This window comes from Choristoneura fumiferana, chromosome 24 (assembly GCF_025370935.1).
Source record: "Choristoneura fumiferana chromosome 24, NRCan_CFum_1, whole genome shotgun sequence".
In the NCBI taxonomy this organism is placed as follows: Eukaryota; Metazoa; Arthropoda; class Insecta; order Lepidoptera; family Tortricidae; genus Choristoneura; species Choristoneura fumiferana.
Window position 1 is genome coordinate 1,752,749 of NC_133495.1, and position 26,080 is coordinate 1,778,828.

The 26,080-nt window shown below is 36.8% G+C and overlaps 1 protein-coding gene across 1 annotated transcript; it reads left to right on the forward strand.

The window, feature by feature from the left end:
• Window positions 1–1,905: 1,905 nt before the first annotated feature.
• LOC141441504 (zinc finger BED domain-containing protein 4-like) lies at window positions 1,906–6,517 on the forward strand. Its single transcript, XM_074106266.1, has one exon. It carries the CDS (start codon window positions 4,459–4,461, stop codon window positions 6,370–6,372), a length of 1,914 nt encoding a protein of 637 aa, XP_073962367.1. The 5' UTR covers window positions 1,906–4,458; the 3' UTR covers window positions 6,373–6,517.
• The last annotated feature ends 19,563 nt before the right edge of the window (window positions 6,518–26,080 follow it).

Consider the following 26,080-nt stretch of genomic DNA (forward strand, 5'->3'; position numbering starts at 1 on the left):
ATACATTCGTCCTCACTAGGACAGGCAAAGGTAATAATAACCATGCAGCCAGTCAGACAACGACACGACAAACAAAAAAATAACGAAATCTCTCTTTCTAACATGACGTTGTATGTATGTACAAAAAAATACCTACTGGAAAAGAGAGCACGATAGTTTTAAATGCTGATGGGTGATTGTGTCGGGTGACAGACACTATTTACCGGCCGGATAATACCGACATGATATTTCGTACACGCCCATAGTAACTCATGTCAGTTTGACACCAGTTTGTAAGGGTGTACTGTACACGAAATATCGGGTCGGTATCAGGACCTGGTACACTTCAAATATCATAAATTTAAGCGACGACAGCGACGCTAGTAGTTTTATAGATTCCAATGCTTAGTACTCACAACACAAGCTTTGCTAAGCTTACTTTGGGACTAGGTCAATTGGTGTGAATTGTCCCATGATATTTTATTTTAATTTTTTTTGTATGTCTTGTTTATGCTCTTTGTATGTATAATTGAATTATTAATTGGATTATTTTTTTACATTACAAGCTTTAATTTAGTTTTAACTGCCCCGTTGTATGTCTGTCTGTAATCAAATCTTGCAAGTTAAATTTGACCAACTTTCAGTAGTCAGATTGACTTGAAATTTGGCATAATTATGTAAATACCATAATCTGGTAGTGAGTAGTGACATCCTGGTAGTCCGGCCAGTCCGTTATAACTCTTCTATGGTTAATGGCATGGACTTGAATTTGGTACTCAAGTTTCGGTAACAATGCAACTAAAGTCGACAAAAAGTATATTCAGCAAGAAAAGCAAGTATTATAAATATTTTTTTACCAAAAACTTGCAAGTTAAATTTGATCCACTTGCTGAAAGAACACATGAACATAGTGTCTTCCCCTCAAGGAACTAAGAACTGCCAATGGACATTTTCTTAGATTAAACTCTGATTAGATAGTTTAAGTTAAAGATAAATTGCTTATTAGCCTAGATAGGCTAGATTGTAATGTAATAAAGCACCTTACCTACTTGCTGGTACTTGGTGGTGATTGAGCTGAAATTTTGCATGCATGTGTAAATCAGATGACAATGAAATTTGTGTTGACGACCAGATGCCTAGTGGTTCGAGAACCTGACTATGAAGCTTGAGGTCCCGGGTTCGATTTCCCGTGTTGGGGCATATATTTGTATAAAAAAAAAGAATGTTTGTTCTCGGGTCTTGGGTGTTTAATATAAGTATGTATCTATCTATATAATTAGAGGTCTCAATTCGTCTGTATGTTGTTTTTTTTTAGCTCCACCTGTCTCATTGTCTGTCTGTCTGTAATAGAATCTTGCAAGTTAAATTTCACCAACTTCCAGTAGTCAGTTTGACTAAATTTTGAATACTTATGTACATTGCGTGACAATACAATAATCTAGTAGTGACATCCTGGTAGTCCAGCCAGGATCGTCTCCGCAAGACGGAACTCTTTAACGGTTATATATCATAGACTTGAATTTTGGTATGCAAATGTAGTTGGGTGACAATGCAAGTACAGTCAACAAAAAGTAAGGTCAGCAAAAAAAGCTTGTATAAAAATTAAATGTTTATGGTTAGTTATTTATTTCTTGTTTTTGTTTATAATAATTGGAATTGTGATAAAGACGCAAAGATTTAATACAATGTACCTATTAAACTTTCTTATCTGATTTAATTATTTTATACTTTTTAGTTCTTTATTTATTTACTGTAATGTTGTAATTTTTTATTGATCAATTAATACATTATAATAAATAAATATTAATTTGTAAAGGTGTACAACAATCAATTGCTACTGTTGTGGAGGCAGACCACAGCTATTGTGGACCTCGAAGGGAATATTTCCAATCAAGACCTCTAGCTGATATAACAAATACACAGGACCGTCATCAGCAGATAATGCAGTAGAATTTTCAATACCATCTGGGTCTTCATCAACCACTTGTTTTACTTCAAGTGATAAGCACCATTCTCGAACAAGAAAAGTGAAATTTGATGCAGGTAAAAATATGTTTTTTATTTTTATCATGTAAGTAAAGGTGGTCTTTACTAGACCTGACTTGATTGGTCTTTTGGCATATTTGAATCTTGATCTGTTTTCATAATTTGAATTCAGACTTGCATGGGATTATTTATGAATGTTGAAAAAATATGTGGCAATCCCTAGCAAAAGGGTCCTTATAGCAGGTATTGAGTTAAGCATAGATATGGTAGTCCGGCCAGGATTGTCTCCGCAGGGTGGAACTTGAAATGGAAAGGACCATGGGCAACTTTGTATGGGAGTGTAACAAAAATCAACAGAGCTAAGAATTATGTCATGGATCTACTGTTCACTTCGTTAATAGAGAATATTAGGCAAAGCTCTGTGCAGGGGGCGACACTATAAAACCCATGATTACCTTAGGTTTCTTTATATTTTGTCGCCATGACAGATCATGACCAAAGAGTATAACGAGGGTCAAACTGAAAGTTCTTAGAAAATCAAAAACTGAGCAAACTAGCAAGTTATTAGTTTTATTATATCTTTTCAAAATAGTGTCCATTCACATCAATACACCGCTGCATCCGATGGAACCACTGAGAGAAGCACTTAGCCCACTCGTCCTTAGGGGTCTCTTCGACGGCCTTTTGAAACGCACCCACTGCTTCCTCGGTGTTCATAAAAAAGTTTTTCCTTTATTTTCGGGGATAAATAAAAATCGCAAGGTTCGAGGTCGGGGCTATACGGCGGGTGACCCAGTAATTCCACGTCTGACGTCACTAAATAGTCGATCGTTCGCCTGGCGGTGTGCGACGAGGCGTTGTCGTGGTGAAGAAGGATCCTACTTCGAGGTCGTTTCTCTCGAACTTTTTCCAATACAAGTGGCAAACAATTGGTAGTGTACCACTCTGCAGTAACTGTTTTTTGATCCTCTAAAACAATTGTCGCATAGTGACCTGTCCTTCCGAAGAACGAGGCCACCATCTTTTTTCCCACGCTTCGACCTCTCTTCACTTTAGTTGGCAACTCCTCGAAAGGAAACACCCATTGAGCAGACTGTCTCTTGGTTTCTGGATTATAACAGTAAACCCAGCTTTCGTTACCCGTACGTAAGTTTGTCGAAAACAGCATTTGAGTCACCTCCGTTAAATCTTTGAATCATTTGACGGCACCAATCAACCCGACGGAGTTTTTGGGCCTCGGTCAAATATATCGGTATCCACCTAGCACAAAGCTTCCTGACCGACAAATGTTCATGAAGGATTTTATGCACTTGACTCATACCGATGCCTAAGCTTGTCCAAATCTGCTGATACGTCACTCTTTTGTCAGTCTCTATCATTCGCCACACATACACTGATGTTATTTTCAGTCGTCGCCGTAGAAGGCCGTCCCTTACGCAGATCATCGGTGAGATTAGTGCGACCACGTTTCAACTCATTAAACCAGTTGTAAATGGTCGCACGAGATGGAGCTTCATCATGAAAGGCCAATCGAAGTCTATCATAGCTTTCTTGTTGACTTAAATGACATCGAAAGTCATAAAAAATCATTGCATGAAAATTTTCTCGCGTTAAATTCATGTTGACGTGACACAGACAATTTTCAATTAGCCGCCAAATCGTAAAACAAATGACAAATGAATGAACTACATACTCAATAATATCGGCAAAGAGATAAATTTTCAAAATTTAAACTTAAGTACTTTTTTATTATATTGTTTACAAGTGGCCAGTACTAAAAACTTTCAGTGTCGCCCTCGTAGTACCTTTAAAAATCATGATATATTTATTAGTAACAAAATAACTTGATATTTACATCGATAGTAAAGCAGCGTTTCCACTACAGATGTGCGAGGATGTGTTGCGAGGAATATGTTTTTCATGAACCAATAGAAACGCTTCATTTACCCCGCTTCGCTCCGGTCAGCTGTTTCCACCAGAGATGTGCTGTACGAGGATGTGTAAATGAAGCGTTTTTATTGGTTAATGAAAATCACATCCCTCGCAACACATCCTCGCACATTATTGGTGGAAACGCTGCTTAACGATAGAGCTCCTTCTGAGTCCTAACAATTTTTAACAAATTTAGTGCTTAAGACCTAGGCGTGGTTGACCTGTTTTGCTGTTTTGGATATTATTTTTAAATAGAGATGTGCCGATCATGACTTTGGCCGACTAGCCGACTAGCCGATTAGTCGGTTGTAGAGAGGCCGACTAGTCGGCCAAGCCGATCACGGTGTCGGGGATTGTCGTGGCGTTTCGTTTACAGCTGATTCGCGCGCAATTCGTAACCGCCGCTTGCGAGCAAGTCGGAACCTGTTTGTTTTGTTTACTTCGCATTGATTTTTGTTTTTGTACGAGTCAGAGCGGAGTTTTTGTGTGAAAAAAGTAATTTTGCGTAAAAATAATACTGTTTTTGTTCATTAAAGTTAAAGAATTCAATTTAAATTAATCATGTCAAAAAGAAAGTCTCGTGTGTGGTTCTTTTTTGAAGAATTGGACAATGATTGTCGCAAAGTCAAGTGTAACCAATGCCAAATGATAATTTCTCGTGGTGGGCAGGGAAAAAGCGCAAATACTACAAGTATGAACAACCATATTAAATACCGACATCCAACCCTGATACCTCAGTTAGGTTCTGCGATCAAATGTTCGACCAGAGATGATTCCTCCCAGTCGCAAAGTCAAGCAGAAGAACTACTTACAACAATGCCTACTCCGTCGACTTCAGTGTCATCAGAGGTCAGTTTATGTCAGAAAAGCCAACAAAATATTGAAGACAGTATTGCTTTACAATGGTCACGTGAAGACTCAAGATCAAGAGACATCAATATTGCGATAGGTGAGATGATTGCACTTGATAACCAGCCGTTGTCAGTTGTTGAAAATACTGGCTTTAGAAATTTGATGAGAAAAATTAAACCAAAATATAACATACCGGGCAGAAAGTATTTCACACAGAACATCATTCCTCAACTTTACGAAGACACTAAATCTGAAATACGAAGAGGAGTGATGAGTGCAACTGCACTTTCAGTCACTACTGACATGTTGACAAACATAAACAACAAAGACAGTTTTTTGAGTTTTACAGCTCACTGGTTTGACGATAGTTTCAAATATCATCACGCAGTATTGCAAATGAAACATTTCCCTGAAGCACACACCGCCCATAATATAAAAAACTGTTTAGAAGAAATTCCAACTTTGTGGGATATAGACACAACCAAAATTCATGCTGTTGTACGAGACAACGGCAGAAATGTGACGAAAGCAATCGACGATTCAGTTTTTAAGGGAGTGCCGTGTTTCATAAATACTCTACAACTGGCAATTAATACTGCATTGAAACATGATACAATGGCACAACTACTTGTAAAATCGAGACGAATTGTGACACACTTTAACCACTCTAATCAAGCTCAGTCAAAACTTTGTGATTTGCAGAGAGAACTAAATTTATCAGACCACCAACTTGTCCAAGACGTATGTACGAGATGGAATTCTACGTACTACATGATATCTCGGCTTTTCGAACAAAAACGTGCTATTTCTTTATACCTGGCTAAAACATCAGTAAATTTCGAAAATTTGTCTAATGAAGAGTGGAAAATACTAGGAAAAATCATTGAATTGCTTAAGCCATTTGAAGAGATTACTAAGATTATAAGTTCAAGTTGCTCTTCGGTGTCTGAAGTAATACCTCATCTGAAAACCTTACAAAAATATCTACAAATATACAATGATGAAAACAAAGAAATCATGGAAATGAAAGTTCTGCTGGAAAATGATTTGAAGAGTCGATTTGACGTGGAGTATAACAAAGTCTTCACGCTGGCTACGTTGTTGGATCCAAGATATAAGCAACAGTTTTTCGAGACAGAAGATCTCATCACCATTAGGTCTCAATTTTTATTAGAATCTCTGAAAAATAGCATGAGTGATGATGACAGCGACAGTTGCAAAGATGATTTGCAGAGCACCTCCATCGAAGAAGACAATACAGAAACAACAACACATAGGAATTTTTGGCAATGCTACCAAAAATTTGCATCAAGAAAAATAGAAGATATTCAAGATGACAAGTCAAAGGCAGCCCATGAACTGCAGTCCTACTGTGCGTTACCGGTGATAAAGCGAAATGATGACCCATTCCAGTGGTGGAGATGCAATAATTCTAGGTATCCTGAAATGTCGCGCATCGCTAAAGTGTACCTTTGTTGTCCCGCAAGTTCCGTTTACAGTGAGCGGCTCTTCTCAGAGGCCGGGAATATATACGAAACAAAAAGAAATCGGTTGCTGCCAGAAAGGGCAGAAGCTTTAGTCTTTTTACATCATAATTTACCTTTAATAAAAAAATATAAGTAAGTTATAAAAATAAAAAATATAAGAAGATGATGATATTTTTGTTGTTCACAATTGTCACTTTAATTTGATTATGTCATGTAAGGTTATAAATCAATCAATAATCATATAAGTACGCATTTTTTTATGAAGCAGTTAATGTTACGTTTTTTTTGACAAGTAAGTATATTTTTACTGTACATCATGTACATGCAATTTTGCTTTAATGTTACTTAGTTTAGTTTGTTATTCAAAAATCCTACTCTTTTATTTAAAATTTAAATAAGACGAAATAAATGTAAATGCTATTTATTATTCAAGATGAAAGATATTATGTTGTTTTGTTGGTTTATTAAGTAAGATAAATAGATATGTATGTTTGTTTTCTCTACAAGCAAGTAATTTTAATTAAACTGATTGATTATACCAAAGGAAAGGTTGCTTTACCTACATTTCAAATTGTGTAAGACTGATTATAAAATAAAAATATTAATAAGCAAACAAGGTTTTTGTTCTTATTTAATGTAGTTCGCCCTCTACATACATTTTTATTAAGAAATACATTCAAAGCAAGACGCCGGATAGTCGGCGCTCTTTGCCGACTATTCGCCGACTAGTCGCCGACTACAAAAGTGGCCGGATAGTCGGCTTTACCGACTAGTCGGCACATCCCTATTTTTAAATTCTTAGAAATCTTTATTCAATGAACAATTTGTACATTATAAACCATTGTTATTCTTAGTGTGAATTGGTCCTTTATAAGGTACGCAAGGACTCAGGAGGATATTTCCAAAAAAATAATTGAAATAATCAAAAAACTTTCAAATAATTTATTGAATCGGGCGTTACTTTGCGGAGGCCCATATCAATGAACTAAAAGAATTTCCTTGCTCACCCGCGACCTTACAAGGTCTTTTAAGGTCGCGGGTGAGCAAGGAAATTCTTTTAGTTCATTTAAAAAACTTTTAATCAGACTTGCGTTTGGTTTCTACATATTTTAATCACAGATAATAAGCTATTGTTATCTATAAATTTATTATTACCTTTTTATTGTACACTTTTCCGACAAAAACTTATTTGTGCTGATTCCGGTCCAACACCATTAGGAGCAAAGATATGAAGGTGTTGTGCTGAAAATCAGCGCTGTAGTAGGCAGCATATAGATACTTACTGCAGCATAATGCTGAGTCAATTCCTTTTCGACATCATCAAATGTTTTTCTTTCTGTAAATTATGTATTATTTTAAGTTTGATGTCGAAATAAAGTTATGTCTATGTTTACAGTTTTGTGCTAGTACTGTACTGACGGCAGAAAGTTGCTGTAATATTCCATTACTAACCAGAAAGCTTGACATCCAACGTCATAGATAGTTGCCTGACTTCAGGGTTCCATTTATCCCTGACGCTGCCACTCGGTATTTAAATAAAGACAGACATGCATTGAAATATTCAACCTTAACTCAAAGATTAAAGGTATATTTTGCCTTAATGTGCAGATATTTGTGGACGCCTTTATTGCTTAGATACATTTGATGTCTTGTGTGATCAGATATTTTTGGCTGGTCGTATGTAAAGAAGTTATTGAAAAAAAAAGAGTGCTTACATATTTTTGGAATTGCAATAGCTATGATATAAATGGTATTTATAGTGTGCAGAATTTATTGAAATTTGGTCTTGCTCAGAAATATTTGGACACCTTGGCCGCTACGATGGCGACTGTACGGTAAGTGAAATTCGGGCAAGTAAAGGTAAACGGTTCTGCCGATATTCACCAAGAAAAACACAGTTTTTCATAGATATTTATAATGTATGTATATCTGGGTTATGCAATAGAATTTATCTATGTGCCGATAGAACAAAATAAAGTAAATAAGCAGACCTTTTTAGTGACCTAATTCTCAGCTCTGTTGGTTTTTGGTCCATTTTGACGCATGGTCCTTTGGTATGCAAATTTAGTTTGGGTGCAATGCAAGTAAAGTCGATAAACAGTACAGTCAGCAAAGAACTAAAGCTTGTATTAAAATGTTTTTTTTTTTTTTACAATAAACTTGCAACTTAAATTTGATCCACTTGCCGGTTTCTGATTGAGCTGAGATTTTGCATGTATGTGTAAATCAGATGACAATGCAATATTTGTTGACGACCAGATGGCCTAGTGGTTAGAGAACCTGACTACGAAGCTTGAGGTCACGGGTTCGATTCCCGTGTCGGGGCATATATTTGTATAAAAAAAACGAATGTTTGTTCTCGGGTCTTGGGTGTTTAATATAAGTATGTATCTATCTATATAATTATACTAGCTTTTGCCCACGGCTTCGCTCGCGTTGAATTTGGGGTAACCTACATTTACTTTTTTAAATTAACAAACGAGCATATAGACCCGGAAAAAATAAAGAAAATGCGAGTAAAGAATGCAGTGCAAGTCCTCAGTTATAGCATGGCAGTGGCCACAGACAATTTAGTGGCGAGAGGAAGTGTCCCTGCAGAATGCCGTAATTTGATTCCATTTGTTGTACTGATAGATAAACTTTTCGATAGTCTTAATGCATCCAGTTTTTCGGTGATTAATGGAAAGAAATACAGAGCGGCTGTAAAGCGGGGTTCTCCTCACCACGAGTTGTGGCAAGAGTCATTAAAAATGTTAAAAACAGTTAAGTTTATGGTTCTAAGAAGTAACATTCATAAAATTGAACGATCTGTGCCGACTATAAATAATTTGATAAAAACCATTGAAGGCTTTAAAACCATTTGGCAACTTTTGCACCAAAAGTATTCGATTGATACAATGCTTACAAGAAACTTCAATCAAGACCCCATTGAAAATTTATTCGGGAGTATTAGAAGCTTAGACGCTAGAAATGTGGCTCCCAATTGCATTGGGTTTGAGGGAGCATTTAAAACGCTATTGCTAAACAATTTTAGCAGCAATCATTCCATTCACTCAAATTGTGAAGAGGATGTAAACGACTGCCTACAGTCACTGTCCTTTTTCATCAAAAATAAAGAAAAAGTCGGCTCCTCGCAGACCCAAAACATTGTAATTGATCAGCCTCTGGAAATTATGCAAAACGTAACAAGTATTGCAAAACCAGGGGCTGATCAAAGAATTTATGTCTGCGGGTGGGCATTGTCAAAATGTCTACAGAAAGTAGTCAAAGGGTGCAGAAGTTGCATGAATACATTAAAAGGTAATCCAGATAGCGAACAGTACAAATATATCAGAGCCAAAGAGTATACAACAAATAAAAAGTGGCTTTGCTATCCTTCCGAAAACTTAGTAGCATATTTTCAAGAAATACAAAATATAACTGTTACATTTTTAAATACGGAATGTTACAAACCAAATCTCAAGGAAAGAATTAAAGCCTTCATAGATATAGTTGCTGATTTCAATTTTATGGATTGCATAAATCATAAAGATGACGTGAAGGATTGTTTTGTTGATACATCCATAAATATTATAATTTATAGCTGGTGCAGATCAATAAATAGGATATTAGAAGGAAAATTAACGTATAATGGGGAGGATCTTATGAAAATGGCAGCTCAAACATATTACAACAAACACAAAACATATAAAAAATAAGTTTTAATGTTACGTTCCTTTTCTCCTCTATTTGACATACCAATTACAATCATAATTAGATTTCTCATAATATTAGTTAGGTCGATTAATTTTGTTAATCAGAATTATACTGTCATACTCAGAATCGTAATGTAAATCAGAATTATACTAAATATATTAAGTAGAAATTAAAAAAAAAACTAAGAGATTCCAAATAACCAATCATAATTTGATTGCTTACTGCTTAGTAGCGACATGAGCGACATCTCTTGTCTGGGTGAGCGGTTAGTTCCGAAAGTGTGTTACGTCTCTCGATGAGAGCGAAACATAGATGTCGCTAGTGCTGTTGCTTAAGTAGCGTTGTAGAAATAAGCAACCTGAGATATGGGTGCATAGAAGAAATTCGTGTCTGTACTCCTGCAGTGGTAGTGTAGGGGTGTAGGGGCGTGCACGCAGCACGGAATGATGAGGACTTGGGTTTGATTCCCAGCGCTGGTCTCTGTTTCTGGTTTTTCTGTGCATCCATGTCTCAGTTTGTATATTCGATATACTGTAATTGTTTGACAAAACATAAGATTATTTTTGACTAAGTTTGGATAGGTATTTAACTAAATGTAAACAAAACGGCATCAATCGGTGTCATAAATATTGAAATTCCCCATTAAACTATCTAAAAAATTTACTTTTCTGTATTGAAATACACTAGTCTAGTTTGTATTACAATGATAGATAAGTAAAATGTTAAAAATCCTTGAGTGTACCAAATCTGGCAGCTGAAGTTTGTTTACATTTAGTTAAATACCTATCCAAACCAAGTATAGTAGTGTTATCCCAAGACGGCGACGGGGGCAGATGTTCTCAAGATTAACCCTTTCACCCCGGCTGTCGAGTTAACTCGTTTTGTGCGATAAGCTCTCAGATTCGGTAGCCGACTATACCCGTTTCCAAATTTTTTGACTACAGCCAATGAGGGTAATCGGAAATTACTTCCGGAGCCGGATACTTTGTGTCCCGTACTCTTGGCCTTGACTTGATTCATACCTAGTTGCTATAGTATCATTTTGACAATTTTAACAAACGAGTTATCTCGTCAATCGGCTCTTCAGAGCGTTTTACCTAGCCGAGTTAAATCGTCTTTCGGGCGTATGAGCATAATTTCTGTGAACGAGTTAACTCGCCTATAGGACTGAGGAGCCGACATCATTTCACTGAACCTGGCAAACTGGGTAGATTTTGTGTACGACTTTGCCGAAACGAAAGGGTTAACCCTTTACTAGGTCGAAAAGAACAAGCGTGTATTTATATAAGTTCTTTATACAAGGTGTTAATTAAATAACTGAAAACCTCAGACACGCCAAAAATATTTTTTAATTTTAAGTTAGTTGCTGGCATTTATTTTTGAATACCTTCATTATTTTATAACATATTCGTGTATTTTGCTAAGTCAGTAATTCTACTTTATATCTAACTCTACACTTGCTCTACTCATAATTCGTATTTGTCAGTTGCGCTTTGACGTTTGACGTTTTTAGAAGAAATTCACATATTAACAGCAAAACAGCCAATATTAAATTATCTAAATAATATGCAACCTCGCTAAAATATTTTCATCACACTTGCTCGTAAACAGTGTCGTAACATGCAGGCTACCTTGGTTCCAACCCTCCAAATAAAACCCTCGACATTATTGTACTTGTCATGAAACCCGTGGTCGGTCGCATGAGTCATTGCCCGTACTAATTTTCTTGTCAAGAAGCCCAAGGTCGGTAACTGAGTTTGTTACTGCATGGTATGCTGCTGCCCCGTGTGCGCGCTGCTGTAGGAGCGCGTACACGTCGGGTACATGCTGTGGAGGTGGAGCTGGCACTGCCAAGACCGCAGTCAACGGTATCGGCAATTTTTGAAAAAATATAAGTTTTACTTTTACAAATATACAATTGTACTTGCAAATGGGATGTAAAACATTGTATGTCGCACGGGCGGTACTAGAATTATGAACATCGACTCATTAATGCCCTCAGTCTTGGACTTCGGGCTTCTAATAGACTCTCGTTCGTAATTCCTTTTTTATATACCGCCCTTAAGACACAATGTACTATTAATTGGCATTGCAGTCGTAACTTTTAACTGGGCACAATAAAAAAAGGTATTTAAGAACACAAACACAACCTAATTTAAAACATAGTACAATCGATTCTGCTCTCGATTCTGAGCAAACTACTTTCTAGTTTTCAGTTATTTAATTAACACCTTGTATTTACAAAAGTCGTATTCTTCCTGTAAACCATAAAAAATGTGTGGGATACGGTATTCCCATTGCCTGTCTAAGTAATGAACAGGCATATTCAATTTAGTGTGAGATTCTTAATCAGGCAAAGGGTGATGTCTCCCACATAGTACAGTCACCAGCACCAATATCTGACACAACAAGCGTGCATAAATATCTGATGCGACTCTATTTCTAGGGCTGGAAGGACGTGTCAGATATTTTTGCACGCTCCGCTGTGACATATATTAATGCTGGTGACTGTACCTACATTATATAACATAGTCCGGTTTCAACACCAAATCTTACTAAACGTTATATCAATCCTTGAAAATAAGAATTCATGATATTCATTTACAAAACACAGCTATTTATTTTTTATTACTTACCTGACAAGACAAGACAATTTACCGGGCTAAATAGTTGCCACATAGGTCAAACTGTAACAAGACAATGGAATAGTGTCATCCCACATCTTAATTCTGGTCATTACAAAAATGCATGGATATTTAGCATAGCATAGGATTACATTACCTTACAACACTCAAAATCTACAAAATATCAAAAATGGTCCAACTGCTTCCATTTCGCTGAAATTAAGTAGTGTTCTGATTTTGTCACAAATCACTGAAATTAATGGTCAAGTAAATTCAGACACGGGGTTAATTATATCACGGTTTTTTTAATTATATCAAACTAGATATTAGATTGAAAATTAATAAACGATTACATTTTCCTTCAAATAGTGTTTTTCTTATAGTAATAATCATGTGCCGCTGAAGTGATTGGTCCTAATTTCTCAATTAGTGCGATTTCAGTTTTCTTTTCTTATAGGTACGTATGATGGAATGTAGTTTCTGAAGATGAGTATTCGGTTTTCGTTCTAGTATAAATCTTACAAACATCACACTCGATACGTTTGTAAATTTATTATGTATTGATAACCGAATACGCATCTTCTTAAATCTCATTCCATCTTACGTACCAATTGCGTAGTATGCATACTATCTAATAAAATATAGATGTACATCTATATGTAAGTATATGTCAAACTTAGTTACCCTATAAAACTTTAGATGGCAGCTCTTTCCATACATGCAATTTGACCATAGAGTTGCCACTCTTTCTCATATACATTACTTTACTCTTTGGTCGGTATTATGCGGGCCGGTAAATAGTATAGTGTAACCCGAATACTTTTTGAAATTAATGTAGCCTGACAATAGTTCTAAGGATAGTTTATTTAGGAACCTATCAAGTTCTCAAACTATTTATTAGACATCTATTGATTGATATCTATAACATTTAATTACAAACGCAGGTTTGTTTGTAGAAAAGCTGGGTTCCTCTGCTTGCACCGGTTTATTATGATATATTAAGTATTTGACTAAGTACCTAGTTGTAATGAATGCAGGACTATTTAGTACAAACCACACGCACTTCAGTTTTAAACAAATTAAAATAATCAAACAAACATTTGATTAAGAAAGAAAAACGGATAGCAAATTTGTCGCTCGCTAGCGCTACGCTAGTACGACTCGTGTCGTGTCCCACTCTCTATCACTCACTCACTCACTGTCATACGATACGGGATCACTGCGAGTGGAAAAAGGATGGTACAATATTGAATATCGCCAGCAGTCTGAAGTTGTCGCATTCACGCGCTGCGCTTTTCTTCCGTTTCGTTTCTACTTACTTACTTAGATGAATGAAACGAAACGCATTATTTTTTGTAATGAGTAATGAAATGAAGTACCTATTAAAAATAGTAAATTATTCTGGATAACTATTTGAAAAGGGACGTAAAAGGGACGGAATATATGAACGGACATCGAAGGGACGTTGCGATATCTAAACGGACAAAAATCGTCCCTTTTGGGACGTTCTGGCACCGCTGCATTTTAAAAAAAAGCGGCCAAGTGCGTGTCGGACCACGCACAACGAACGGTTCCGTGCCTATTAAAAAAGGTCGTATCGTTACTGAAATCTAATGGCACTTACGTCCTTTTCTTTAAGGAAGGCAGTTTTTTAGAAATATCTCGAAAACCTTTGAACCGATCTTGTTCAAAACAATTTTCGCTGAAAGAATTTAATAAGCCTTTAGAAAGAATTTATGGGGATAGGATAAGAAATGTGAATGAGCCTCCTGTTCCCTATGGTCGGCTCGGTCGGTTGCGTGTTCAGTGCACTTTGAGGATCTTATCGGACTATCGGTGATAATAATAATTCCGGTTGGAGTTAGAAATATGTGTAATGTCACAAGCTTCTAGGAACGAATCTTATGTGTCAACAATGACAAAGATCATTCTAGCCATAAATATTATACCTACCTTTCCAGCCTGCTATGCATATGCAACAAGGTTGCCACAAATTGTATCCAATTAGTTCATTTAGAAACCAAGCAAGAGGATTCAAACCAAATCGAATGGCAGTTGTTTTAAAGTCCGACATTTTGAACTCCTAAGACCCCGCGTACAAATTACAAAATTAATTTTGAGCTTACAGAATGTCAAAAAGTTCCTAATTAAAAAACATAATGCTGGGTCTCAGCCAGTCTCAGAAGGCTATAAAATTTCAACTGTATACTACCATTATACTACACAGGTTTATTATTGTTGACAAGTGATAATGGAAACATACTCGGCATTTCGCCCGCGACGGACAATTCCATACTCTACGCAAAGTTTCATCGACTATGGATTTAATGCGGGTGTACAGAAAAAATAAAATAAAATATAATGCACGTGAAGTTATAGGTTATAAAGTGCTGTGAGTTGAAATTACTTGAAAATGGAAGACACCGGAAGTTATTCTGAAAAGGTGAGTAGTTTTTACTATATATATTAGATAGTGTATAGTAGAAAGCTGTGTTAGGTATGTATTGCATAGTTCCGCGCATAAGTAGTTTATTATCTTAACGATGACGCCATTTTTGACGCTCAAATATAGTTTAGTAATTTTGCATATATTTGACGAGCAATGAATTGATTATTCCGATGCGTACTCTGTAGGTATTTCACGAAAAAATAACGACGTAACGAGTATTGTAGATAGGTATACTTTCACCTCGAGATTCCCGTGGCTGGAAAGTCGGTGGATTTTGAAACCTACACATCGATTAAAACAATCAATTTTTCCACGTCAATTAAATAGCCATCGATGACGCTTCGACATGGATCCCCGAACTGGACTGAGTCTCCTTGGCCAGACGCTTCGACATGGACCCCGAACTGGACTGAGTCTCCTTGGTGCATGACGTCGGTCACCCACCGTTTGAATCGTCGCCTTCGCTGGCTCGAATGACGCTTCGACATGGACCCCGAACTGGACTGAGTCTCCTTGGCCAGAGAATGCCTATGACGTCGGTCACCCACCGTTTGAATCGTCGCCTTCGCTGGCTCGAATGACGCTTCGACATGGACCCCCGAACTGGACTGAGTCTCCTTGGCCAGAGAATGCCTATGACGTCGGTCACCCACCGTTTGAATCGTCGCCTTCGCTGGCTCGAATGACGCTTCGACATGGACCCCCGAACTGGACTGAGTCTCCTTGGCCAGAGAATGCCTATGACGTCGGTCACCCACCGTTTGAATCGTCGCCTTCGCTGGCTCGAATGACGCTTCGACATGGACCCCGAACTGGACTGAGTCTCCTTGGCCAGAGAATGCCTATGACGTCGGTCACCCACCGTTTGAATCGTCGCCTTCGCTGGCGCGAATGACGCTTCGACATGGACCCCGAACTGGACTGAGTCTCCTTGGCCAGAGAATGCCTATGACGTCGGTCACCCACCGTTTGAATCGTCGCCTTCGCTGGCTCGAATGACGCTTCGACATGGACCCCCGAACTGGACTGAGTGGTCTTGGCCAGAGAATGCCTATGACTTCGGTCACCCACCGATTGAATCGCCGCCTTCACTGGCTCGCCTTCGGCTAGTCGAATCCACTGAACTCTAAATATACCTACCCGATATCCTTAACCATAATGTGAGTAAGATTAATTCAGGCTTATTTTTTCTATACGTTTATAAGTACCTACAATATACCTACTTACAGCCAGTTACACAATGTTAATTAGCGCGAATGCATGCATGGGCCATTAGACACTCACTGTGGCCTAGTTTATACTTTTTATGTTTAGACTGCTTTGGCCTGTAAGGCAGTGTTTATACATTTGGTGGTATGCGGTGCGCCACGGGCGTGTCAAAGGCATATGACAGGATATGGTGGGTGTCGGTGATAAAGAAGCAGCTCAGAAAGCCCTATTGTGCAGTACCTATTGATTTCCTTACAAAAAAACTTTGTCTGTTCTGATTTTGTTTTAGTGTGTTTTTGTTTGGCCCTATGGTTGACTGGTATAGAATGCCATATGGCATTTAGGCTGCCATTTGTACAGTCAGCCTTATAAGTAGCTAGACACTGGGACTTTGTCGCTTTCACCCAAATTTAAAGTGACACGGTACAAAGGTGTTGCCTCTTGTTATGCTGACCGTACAGTTTGGTTTTCTATACTAATATTATAAAGAGCAAAAGTTTGTCAGTTTGTGAAATGTAACTAAGTTTGTGTGTAACGGGTAATCTCCGGAGTGTGTTCCCTCCTGGCCCGGCCACATATTCGTACAAGGCTGTGATTACAGTGATAAAATGTACCCATTATGTACTATTATGTACCAAGTCGGAAATTAATTGTACCTTCATAGTTTGCCAGTTACAGGTCATCCAATGTGGCCGGGCTGAGAAGTGTACTACCCAGCCCGGCCACACACAGATCTGCTAATATACGCAACTTCGAGATATAATTTCAATAGCAAATAAATGTACCTTTTATGTACCAGATAATAAACCTTCTTTTTTATTAAAAAAATGGCCATAAAAATATTTTTACATACATCAAACATTTTGCTTTGGAGCGCTAGTGCACAGGATTGCTATGAAATTTCTTTAGGTCCGAAACACTTTGTACCTTGTTATTAATACCATTCCGAAATTAAAATAATGTATAGTGTCACCATAGGCCTCCCCTAAAGAGTGCCACAATGTATAACTGAGGGAAATTATGTAAATAACAGGGTTTGTTACAATGATTTGCATTCAGAATTGCGAACAGACCAAGGTTTCCTCGACGGTCAGTATGGTGATGATTATCACATCCAGCCAAGCCCTTTATTACAACTGGACTTAGATTTAATAAAAGGCGTCCCACTTGATTACATGCACCTTGTCTGTTTGGGTGTAATGAAAAGGTTGTTGCAATTTTGGATAAAGGGTAATATTTCGGTTAGAATGAAGCAAAATGATTTACATAATTTTGACCAAACCACCTTCGATATGAGAAATTGTATTAGCTCAAATGATTTTTCAAGATTACCTAGGTCATCTATTGAACTGGACCGATGGAAGGCTACAGAGTTTAGACAGTTACTTCTCTACACAGGTCCAATTATACTGGAAAATAGATTAAAACCTTCTCAATACGCACACTTTTTAACACTTAGTTGTGCAATTAGGATTTTATGCAGTACAGTATTGTGTATAGAATTTAATAATTATGCAAAGGATTTACTAATGTATTTTGTCAGGAATTATTCTAAACTGTATGGACAAGAGTATGTATCTTACAATGTTCACAATCTTATACATTTGTCAGATGATGTATTAAATTTTGGTTCACTAGATAACTTCTCTCCATTTCAATACGAAAACTATATGTTTGAAATAAAAAAATGTTTGAAATCTTGCAATATGCCTTTACAACAGCTAATAAACAGAATTAATGAAAAACGCTTCTATCAGAGTAATACTGCCTTAGTTAAAATGTCATCAAATTTCATTATTTCCTCTACTGAACCTCTTTTGACTGACAAAACAGTTAAAATATATAAGTGGGTAAAATATTTGCATTTTAAATTAGGAACTGACAATAAAAACAACCACTGTCTTATTAAAGGCTATGTTGTGGTAAAGATTGTAAGAATAATTGAATGTATGAAGACAAAAAATATGTATATCATTTTTCAAAGATATTATGAAAACATATATATCTTATGAAAACTTTTTCCAAATACCTTGTGAATCTAAGTTTACTCATGGTGGTTACATTTCACACTTGAGTGATGTGTGCGAGATAGTATCTATTAGTGAAATCATCACAAAATGTATTCATTATAAAATTTATGCAATATTTTTTGTTACCTAACATATTAAAATATACATAAGAATGTATAATTGTATAGTACTGCTTAAGTAATGCTTGCTTAGTTATATTATTTAATTACCAGCATGCAATATATGTTATCATCATCAGGTGAGTCTTATTAACTATATAAATTCGGAATTTATAATATGATAAAATCCATATCTATCAGACCTCTATAAAAAAAACACATTTACAAACAGAATTTTTAATTTGCGCCGGTTATTAATCAAAGGCAAACTTAATGTTAAACATGTTAAATAACAGTAAGAACAGAATAACTAATTTTGTTTAAAACCAAACATATAATGTGTAGACAGCTTTATTTATTTTAAGCTGGCAACACTCTCTTCTTGCTAAGACTTGCACGGCGAACACACGTCTCCCGTAATTAAATTGTTAAAAGTTCAATAAACTTTCAATTTACTAAATTTCTACGCATTTTGATTCCTACATGCGTAAGTGGTCCTTCGAACCGGATTGATTGATGATGTCTTCCTGTATAGTGATTCACAAATTGTTCTCTCATGGATAAAATCAGGGGCAACAAAATCTAACGTATATGTTAACAATAGAGTCAAACAAATTGTAGAGTTGACAGGAAAGTCAAATTGGTTTTATGTTAGGACAAAAAACAATCCTGCTGACCTGTTGTCTAGAGGGGTACAACCACAAAAGCTGCAGGATAACCATCTCTGGTGGCATGGCTCGCCTGATTTGAGCGATGTAAATTACTCGCACATAAATTCAGAAAAGTTTAATTTGCCTCATGTAGAGTCGCAGGTAGAGTCGTCGGTGGATAACATTACGTGCAATGTCACAAATGTAGAGACTTATGAGTTATTAAAAAGATATTCCAGCATCTATAAGCTTCAAAAAGTAATTGGTTTTATCTACAGATTTTATAATAACTGCTTGAATAAAAATAATAAAATAACAAGCAGTAACTTAAATTCAAAAGAACTTCGTGATTCAATGATGGTTATTGTGCGCTGCACACAGAGAGAGCATTTTGCAAAGGAATTAAACTTGCTTTCTAAAAACAAACCTGTAACAATTAGTGATCAGTTGACATTTTTAGATAAAAAAGGTGTAATCAGGGCTCTGGGAAGGCTGCATAATGCTGATAACTTGTCGTATGACAGGCGCCATCCATCCATACTTCCGAAGAATTCATTTATAACGCATCTCATTATTGAACGAGAGCATTTGAGGCTCATGCATGCAGGAGCTAGGTTAATTTTAGGCTCTCTATCCCAAAGTTACCATTTAGTAAATGGAATTCGAGAAGTCAAGAAAGTGGTGCACAAGTGTATAAAATGTGTACGTATGAAAGCTGAAGCTGCTAAGCAGTTGATGGGAAATTTACCTAAAGAAAGGATCACCCAGAGTAGGCCCTTTCAGCATGTCGGAATTGATTTCTGCGGTCCTTTCTCTATGAAGATTGCTCGTATTAGGAAACCCATTATTACTAAAGGCTACGTAGCTCTCTTCGTGTGCTTTGCTGTCAAAGCGATTCATTTAGAGCTCGTATCAGACCTTACAACTGAAGCCTTTTTAGCGTGTCTAAAGCGATTTATTTCTCGGCGTGGCATGCCCACAAACATATTTTGTGATAATGCAAAAACCTTTAAAGGGGCATGTAATACATTAAAAGAATTGTATGACCTACATTCCTCCAAAAATTGTAGAGACTCTATAAAATCTTTTTGTGCTGAGAATTGCATAACATTTAATTGGATACCTAGTTACTCTCCAACATTCGGAGGAATTTGGGAAATTAGCGTTCGTAGTTTTAAACACCACTTTAAAAGAGTAGTAGGTAACCTTTGTTTAACATACGAAGAGCTCAACACTGTAATTATTCAGATAGAGGCAATTTTAAATAGCAGACCTCTGCTATCTGCCGTAACAAACGATTGTGATTATATAACGCCTGGACATTTCCTTATTGGAACAGCTTTGACAAGCTTTCCTGAAATTGATCTCACTGAAACTTCAGTAAATCGTTTACGTTTTTGGAATCTATGTACAAAGCTCAAGCAAGACTTTTGGAAGTCATGGTCAAATAATTATTTAACACAGCTCCAAAGCCGTCCCAAGTGGAAGTACCAGCAACCTAATCTAAAGGAGGGTGACTTAGTCATTGTTAAAAATATAAACACCTCTCCATTAAAATGGCCCATGGCTCGTATTGTGAAAACATTCCCTGGCAATGATGGCAATGTAAGAGTAGCTGATGTAATGATGAACCAAAAAGTGTATCTTAGAGCTATCTCTAATTTGTGTCCTTTACCTGTAAGTAATATTTAATATTATTTCATTGAAAACAGCTGACTCAGCCAACTTTATTTGTATCTAGGATACATTGCCCGGCCCCAACTATGTTTAGAACCAAACATATAATGTGTAGACAGCTTTATTTATTTTAAGCTGGCAACACTCTCTTCTTGCTAAGACTTGCACGGCGAACACACGTCTCCCGTAATTAAATTGTTAAAAAATTCAATAAACTTTCAGTTTACATAATTTCTACGCATTTTGATTCCTACATCAAGTACATTGGTTTACAACAAGAGTACATTGGTTTTACCAAACTATAGTAGTGAACTGTATTAATTTACAAACTAACTATTTCAACAAGATTTAAACTTTAACAGTGGATAATAGGAAGAAATCTAATAGGCTGCAAAGAAAAAACCCTGAATTTGACCATACAGACTTAGATAAAGTGTTTAAAAAGAAAAATAAGTCAAATCTAGGTAATTTCAGGGCCAAAACTCCATCGACTGAACAGAAAGAGACAGAAGAAACAATGGCAGCAAGGTTTGAGTTTGATAACACTGTGACAGCCTCAACTTTTAAAGGCGATGAATTCTATAAAATGCATGAATCGGACTTATTCTTGACAGATCCAGATATTGTTGAGGGAATACTCTGCCAAGGAAAAAGGATAAGGCAACAGCTGAAAACCTTACAGGCTGGACAAATTTTGACCATTGGCAATGCCATGATAAGAGTTGGTAATCCGCTGACAATAAAGAAAGGTGGACCTAACATCGAAATAAAGGATGATGAGTACACACTAAACCGTCTTACTGGGATGTGTGCTGCATTCTGCGCTACCAAAGGGTCATTTAGTCCTAAGTGTGCCATGGCAATTACACTTGGGCTAGATGTGACAAAGGACAGGATATTATACTATTCTGCAGCTCCCGGTTCTGAGCACTTTGCTGAGATTTTCACTTGGTTGCCATTGCTGTGTGCTTTAAAGCAACTTGAGAATGGGAAAGTGTCAAAGGAAAACATTTCTCGTATTGCTGCCGTTAAGGATTCAGCAGGGACCACTTTATCTGCACTCATGGTTAGAAACAAGACCTCTATACCTAGCAAGCTGGTTAAGTTTGGAACTGGCGGGTCACGAGGCATGATGGAATTGGAGAGGGCACTGACTGTACTTAGATCTTTGTCTGCAGGTGCCTCTTCAAGCAGAGCCTAAGAGAGTCTCTTCTGTATCAACACAGCTTTATGTGTAGAGAGAGCATTTTGCAAAGGAATTAAACTTGCTTTCTAAAAACAAACCTGTAACAATTAGTGATCAGTTGACATTTTTAGATAAAAAAGGTGTAATCAGGGCTCTGGGAAGGCTGCATAATGCTGATAACTTGTCGTATGACAGGCGCCATCCATCCATACTTCCGAAGAATTCATCTATAACGCATCTCATTATTGAACGAGAGCATTTGAGGCTCATGCATGCAGGAGCTAGGTTAATTTTAGGCTCTCTATCCCAAAGTTACCATTTAGTAAATGGAATTCGAGAAGTCAAGAAAGTGGTGCACAAGTGTATAAAATGTGTACGTATGAAAGCTGAAGCTGCTAAGCAGTTGATGGGAAATTTACCTAAAGAAAGGATCACCCAGAGTAGGCCCTTTCAGCATGTCGGAATTGATTTCTGCGGTCCTTTCTCTATGAAGATTGCTCGTATTAGGAAACCCATTATTACTAAAGGCTACGTAGCTCTCTTCGTGTGCTTTGCTGTCAAAGCGATTCATTTAGAGCTCGTATCAGACCTCACAACTGAAGCCTTCTTAGCGTGTCTAAAGCGATTTATTTCTCGGCGTGGCATGCCCACAAACATATTTTGTGATAATGCAAAAACCTTTAAAGGGGCATGTAATACATTAAAAGAATTGTATGACCTACATTCCTCCAAAAATTGTAGAGACTCTATAAAATCTTTTTGTGCTGAGAATTGCATAACATTTAATTGGATACCTAGTTACTCTCCAACATTCGGGGGAATTTGGGAAATTAGCGTTCGTAGTTTTAAACACCACTTTAAAAGAGTTTGTTTAACATACGAAGAGCTCAACACTGTAATTATTCAGATAGTTGCAGAATTAACATTCGAACCTCTAAATTGATCTGTTGTACATTATTAAATAATTATTTAACACAGCAATAATCTCTTAGTCATTGTTAAAAATATAAACAGGCCCATGGCTCGTATTGTGAAAACATTCCCTGGCAATGATGGCAATGTAAGAGTAGCTGATGTAATGATGAACCAAAAGTGTATCTTAGAGCTATCTCTAATTTGTGTCCTTTACCTGTAATGTAATATTTAATATTATTTCATTGAAAACAGCTGACTCAGCCAACTTTATTTGTATCTAGGATACATTGCCCGGCCCCAACTATGTTTAGAACCAAACATATAATGTGTAGACAGCTTTATTTATTTTAAGCTGGCAACACTCTCTTCTTGCTAAGACTTGCACGGCGAACACACGTCTCCCGTAATTAAATTGTTAAAAAATTCAATAAACTTTCAGTTTACATAATTTCTACGCATTTTGATTCCTACATCAAGTACATTGGTTTACAACAAGAGTACATTGGTTTTACCAAACTATAGTAGTGAACTGTATTAATTTACAAACTAACTATTTCAACAAGATTTAAACTTTAACAGTGGATAATAGGAAGAAATCTAATAGGCTGCAAAGAAAAAACCCTGAATTTGACCATACAGACTTAGATAAAGTGTTTAAAAAGAAAAATAAGTCAAATCTAGGTAATTTCAGGGCCAAAACTCCATCGACTGAACAGAAAGAGACAGAAGAAACAATGGCAGCAAGGTTTGAGTTTGATAACACTGTGACAGCCTCAACTTTTAAAGGCGATGAATAAGCTGGCAACACTCTCTTCTTGCTAAGACTTGCACGGCGAACACACGTCTCCCGTAATTAAATTGTTAAAAGTTCAATAAACTTTCAATTTACTAAATTTCTACGCATTTTGATTCCTACAAATTTGGTTTTATATATATTTCAGCTTATTTATGCGGTGGTCATATTTACACGCGATAATGAGGAATATATATCGGCCGCTCCTAAAAAATGGATCGATGAGAATGAAAAAAGCTGTATATGGCCAAAAAAGACATTGGAAAGAAAGGCTATAAATTTACAAATGAAGCCTGAAAATGACTGGGTAAAATATACAATTGTAAAAGTAGTTGGATATTATGGTAAGATTTTCAATGTTCGTTATTTATTACTAACAAGTTAATATCATACACATTCATACAAATTTTTTTAACCCTAGATTTCAGCAACCCAGAATGTTTTATTTGGAACTTGTGGGTAACTTATATTCGTAAGTTTTAACAACTTACATTTGAGCTAAATGGGCAAGTTGCAAATGACATGAAAAGTGTGGCCGTTACAGCTTTGCCCCAAGCTTTCTCACAGCTTGCCATAACATTGCAATCTTGCGTTTGTAACTTACAGCTTCCCAAATGTTAATTTCGGGAATGTTATAGCAACTTTCGCTTGCTCAGTGGGGAGTCAAAAGAAAAAAGAAAAAAGAAAAAGAAAGAAAGAAAGTTAATATCAGATTTTGCAAAACTTGTAACAATTAATTTGGAAGCCTTAGGGACTTTAAACTCGAATCTAGGTAAAGACGCCTGCAGCGAAAGTGGTGGCTATGGCTATCATTTCGCTATGATGTTTAGGTAGTTAAAAGTGATAGGAGGACTTATGCCTTGGGTTATCGTGAGTTGCCTTTAGTTTCGGCCAGGGGGCGCAGTGGTAGCGGACCTCGTATGTTCTCACGTATTAACCGTGACGTCATAGAGCCGATATAAGTCAGCGCGCGGCTGCGGGAGCTCTCTTTCGTTTGTCGCAGATCGTCTTAATAAAGTTGAATTTCTGTTAGAGTGCTCTTTCTCGTCTCATACGAAAACCTTCGAGATGGCAAATCTTAAGTGCTGCGAGTGATCGTATAACGATGGACTTTTAGGTCCAACCCTATAATTAGATGTCGCATCAGCTGTTTGCCCAGTAATGTGAGTATTCAGATTTGTTATTTTATTTAGGCTCTAATTTATTTGCCACTTAGTGCTTTTACGGAATCCTAGAATCATAGAGTGTTTTCTGTTGGTTTTAGGGGTCCTTAGTTCCGGTCATCTTTAATATCGTTCGCCCTTAGTTCCGGTCTTCCATAGCCTGGTCACTGGTGTTTCCAACGCCACCAATTTAGTCCCGAAGTAGGAAAGTCTGTCTGGGTCTAGAATACGCGGTTACGTTCACACATCTGTTGGATATGTCCCCTACGCGCTGAAGACGAAGCAGGAAGCCAAACTATATATATATGTGAGACCTAGAGCTAAGACTTAATCCGGAAAGGTCAGTAAGCCTTTTATTGTATTAACAATATAGCATTAATTATTATTTTAATGATGCTCATATCTCCCTAGCTGCGACATCTGTATTTTTTGTACTACGAGCATAACTGTAACTTTAATTTAAGCGAAACTATTAGCGAAATAAATTATTTCAATATATATAAAATAAAGTGTTTGATATGGACTGTGATTGGCGCCCCTGGGAATAGCTTAATAGGTATAGCTTTCTACGAGTCTCAAAGCAAACCGGCTGGGAAAGTTGGTGAGTAAAGGTATAAGAAAATAAAACCGTTACAAACTGACAAAACCAATGACAGTGAAACTGACAAAAGGACAAACATTTACCATTACTCAAGACTTCATAAACGCATTTGAAACATGTAAAACTCTTTTGACTAATGCACCAATTCTACAATATCCAGATTTCGAAAAACCATTCATTCTTACGACTAATGCCTCAAATGTAGCTTTAGGCGCAGTATTATCTCAAGGAACAATTGGTAGCGATAAACCCATCGCCTATGCTAGTAGAACATTAAATACCACCGAACAAAAATACAGCACCATAGAAAAAGAACTTTTCGCAGTTCTATGGGCAGTTAAATACTTCAGACGTTACCTTTATGGTAAGAAATTCCAAATATGTACAGATCACAGGCCCTTAGCATGGCTTTACTCCCTTAAAGAACCAAATAGTAAATTAACACGTTGGCGACTAAGATTACAAGAATACAATTATGACATTATCTATAAACAAGGAAAACAAAACAAATGCGGACGCATTATCTAGAATTCAATTAAACACACTAACGATTCAAGATACTGATGAACCAATTTACGAAACCATTCCGTCGACATCTAGACAAACAGACGATATTCTCGATGATATATCTGAAACCACCTTAAGCGTAGAAGATGAAAATGACTACTTAGAAATAGAAGAATTAGACAAAAATACAATAACTCCAATTCTACATGAAGCGGTAAACATAAAATCAAATCAAAACTTATTAAA

Bases quoted from the DNA above. Each gene is read 5' to 3' on its own strand.
- LOC141441504 (XM_074106266.1), top strand. From the start codon at position 4,459: ATGTCAAAAAGAAAGTCTCGTGTGTGGTTCTTTTTTGAAGAATTGGAC.